General features: G+C 45.2%; 1 protein-coding gene across 2 annotated transcripts in view; it reads right to left on the reverse strand.

Annotated features, from left to right (window-relative positions):
* LOC105540050 (LIM and senescent cell antigen-like-containing domain protein 3-like) overlaps window positions 1–3,806 on the reverse strand; it is a 34,971-nt gene that overhangs the window by 25,067 nt on the left and 6,098 nt on the right. The window contains exon 3 of one of the 2 annotated variants that reach the window (XM_011980545.1): window positions 491–1,063. The exons of the other annotated variant lie outside the window; for it this stretch is intronic. Coding sequence (XP_011835935.1) covers window positions 1,058–1,063 — 6 coding nt within the window. The 3' untranslated portion in view covers window positions 491–1,057. Of the gene's footprint in view, window positions 1–490; window positions 1,064–3,806 lie in introns of those variants that run through there. 2 annotated transcript variants of the gene reach the window in all.

Consider the following 3,806-nt stretch of genomic DNA (forward strand, 5'->3'; position numbering starts at 1 on the left):
ACAAAAAACTAGCCAGGCGAGGTGGCAGGCGCCTATAGTCCCAGCTACTTGGGAGGCTGAGGCAGGAGAACGGTGTAAACCCGGGAGGCAGAGCTTGCAGTAGCCGAGATCCAGCCACTGCACTCCAGCCTGGGCGACGGAGCAAGACTCCATCTCAAAAAAAAAAAAAAAAGAAAAGAAAAGAGAAACTGTAGTTGAGACAGAAATACTGGTGCTCATTTCTTCAGATATATGTTCTAGTAAGTGGTTAGGAAACAAGGATCTCATTCCATACTTGCCTCTGTGGCCAAAGGGAAGAATGTCCTATTTAATTCAAAGTACCACAAAGTTCTACCATAAAAGTAAATCACATTTTTAAGGGGAAGCGAGTGCACAGAACCCACCTCTAAGTCTTCACAGCTAGTCTTCTAGAGAAAAGAACACATAGAGGCTGTGGAAATCAGGGAAGGAAGTTGTTCTGATAATGAGACAAAAGCAATAACCAAGATACAGAGTGGCGAAGATGCATTTGTTATTATACAAAGACTGAAGCACATCAGTCATGTCCCACGTGGAAGGCAAACTGGGTAAGCTTCCAAGCTTCCTTTTCTGGAAAACAACTTACTGCTGGATATAATTGAAAGTGAAGATTATTTGTTAGCAGCCTTGGATGGTTTTTTCTCTAATATCATGTAACCAAAAAGAAATTTCTTATTCTCCACATGCGGGTTTACACATTCCTGGGCTGGTTTTAATGATAAACAATGTAGCCAAAATAGTAATCTTCCTCAGGACCCAACAGCTTGAACTGGGCAACAGCCCATGAATAGCCTAGTTCTGGGTATTCAACACATCTTTTGGAATAACAGCACACAGACCCAGGGAGCGTATTTATAGTCCAGTGTGAGGGGTGGGCAGGACCAGATGAGTCACACTTTATTCTTCGCTGCTCAAGGCTGTTCTGAGCCTTTCCCTCTGACTCAGCACCAGTGGCCTCGCAGCTGACAGGGCCTAAATGCGGCAGCAGGAGCTCAGGAAGTGGTCATGCTGCTTAATGAAGGTAGCTTAACCATCATGTTCATTCCTAAGTCACAGGCAAAATGAGAGAAAGAAGGTGACGGAGTACTGGAGCTCCAGGGTGCTCTCAGGGGAAACAGCTGGCCAGGGATATAAGGAAAATGTTTGGGAAAACAGAGCCTGTCTTTTTCTCTGAGTTCTTCTCTATTGCTCCCCTGGACCGAGCTCTCCTAAGGCCTTTGTCATAATCGCCCATTTCAATAAAAATATATTTAAAAAGAATATGTCAGGGAAAGAATACTGTATTGGATACTAGGAGACCAGACAGGTTCTCATCTCTTTCATATCGCAAACCTGCTCTGTTATCAGACATTTCAACCTCTCTGGACTACAGGATTAAAAAAAAAAAAGGGAGGGATAAAGAAGGGATTCATATAGTGAGAAGACCAATGCTCTCTCCAAGCCAGCTTTCCAGAATTCCCTTCAATGTGCCTTGGGAGTCTCATCTCCTTCCTTGCCACAGTCCTGGCAGGCCTCCATGGTGCTGAGGTAGAGCAGGTCCTCAGGTCCCTCTACCTGAATTGAGTCATGGCTCACCACCACTAGCACCAGCAAACGCCCTCTCTTCTTGCTGCCTTAGCACCTAGGGATTTCCTTTTCCTTCTCCTCACCAGCCAATCACAGTCTACCTATAGCCTCAGTAGGGGTCTCTATGCTTGATACCTCCATTCACATCTCTGGAGCTCCTCTCCCGCCCTCTTCTGCTGTGGTATATTGGCCTCTCCTGCTCCTGTCCATCCTCACAACTGTCATTTGCCCATCCCTAAACCCATCATCCTTGCCCAAAAGACTCCCACTGCCCAGCGAAGGAGTCAGGAAGAACAGGAAAAACTGCAAGAAAATACACAGAGCATGTTTGGAGGCCTAAAGAAATAAAGTAAAAAAAAGAATTAGAAGAAAAGAGAAAATGAAGACCTCTTTCCACTGCTAAGGTTTTTGTTGTCGGGAATGTGTGTTTTGGGGACACAATAGGAGCTTAAAAAAAATGTGTACTAGTGAATAAAATAGCATTCCCTAACCCAAACCCTTAAAGCTGTTTCCCAGAGTGACATTATTACATACTTGCTAGCCCTAAATTTCATGTACCCGTGACGGGGTAAACAGCTTTTCTGTGGGCTGGCCTGGGAACCCCCATCTCATGATGTTTGTTTCTATGGGAAAATACTGCCTGAGAGGCACACAACGGACTTACCAATGATCTTTGTAAACTACCTTTCCTTGCTCAAGCATGGTTTATATAACAGGGAAATATAAAAATCTGCCAGGCAAAGGAAGAAATCAAAGAGCAGCCACCTCCAGCTATAAAATAATTCTACATACATATATTATCATACATAGATGTGCAGATACGTACAAATATGTAAGAAGTAAGGTGGTAACAGTAAATTACCTATTTGATCTAATACACACATATACCTCATTCTCACCTTCATTTACAGCCTGGGGTCAGCATCCCTAGATTATCCCCCAAAATACATGTTTACTGTGAGAAAGGGGTTTCAGTAGGCTGGACATGGTGGTTCATGCCTGTAATCCTAGTACTTTGGGAGGCTGAGGATCACCTGAGACCAGGAGTTCGAGACCAGCCTGGGCAACATAGGGAGATTCCGTTTCTAGAAAAAATAAAATTAGTCGGGCGTGGTGGCATATGCCTGTAGTCCCAGCTACTCAGGAGGCAGAGGCTGGAGGATCACTTGAGCTTAGCAGTTCAAGGCTGCAATAAGCTATAATCATACCACTATACTCTAGCCTGGGCTATACAACAGGACTTTGTCTCAAACAAAACAAAACAATATAAAACAATGAGAAAGGGGTTTCAGTAATGTTGAGAATACCAAATACACTACAAAGGAAGTGCAGACCATATGCTAACACTTGACGACCAAGAAAAACAAGTATTTGGAAAAGAACATACACACCCAGAAGAGCTAAATGTAGATAAATGTAGACAGTATAGTTCCCTAAAATACTTATTTTTTCCTTAGAAAATAAATGCATGGACGCTCCTGGCTCGAGGCTGGGAAGTTGTGGAGGGGGTGACGTACACCACACACTCTCCTTTACAGCGGGTCCAGTGGTCCTCTGAGAAGGGGGCAGACACAGAGACAGGAATGGGTGAGGTGTGTTGGGGGCCTGAGTGTGGATGAAGACTCGGAAAGAATTTTTTATGTGGAGCTGAGCTGCTTAGGTCTGAAAGGCTCTGTCATAAGGGACTCTGGGTTCTGAAATAGGACAACGAACTGAGCAATATGAATGCAGGGTCTGTGAGGGTGTCCCATCCACGCCACTGCCCATATGGGCCATACAGATTCCACCTCTGACCTCATAGCTATCAAATACCTGGCATGCATCTGACACTTCAATTCAGTCTTTCATCATGAAACTGAACATGAAGGAGGAGGCCTCAGAAAAGAAGGGCAGGAAGCGGGAGGGCGGGGAATGGCACCTCCCTGCTTTTGTCTAGCACAACTCACCTCATAGAAGAGTCCTTCTGGGAACTGCTGGAAGCACTGAGCGCACACGAAACACTGTTCATGGTACAGCTCCCCGTTACTGTTCACGATCTTCTCAGCGGGTGCAAAGCCGCCCTTGCAGCGCTCACAAGTGGCGCTGGCCAGGGCATTGGCCATGTTGCTGTAACACACAAAGAACAGCAGGTTGCAGACCGTCAGCCTCTTCTTAGATTGAAGACCAAACCACACCAAGAACCGTGAGCAGCGAATTCTATCTGATCACAAAAACCCTATTTT

Source organism: Mandrillus leucophaeus, unplaced genomic scaffold (assembly GCF_000951045.1).
Source record: "Mandrillus leucophaeus isolate KB7577 unplaced genomic scaffold, Mleu.le_1.0 Scaffold214, whole genome shotgun sequence".
Lineage (NCBI taxonomy): Eukaryota > Metazoa > Chordata > Mammalia > Primates > Cercopithecidae > Mandrillus > Mandrillus leucophaeus.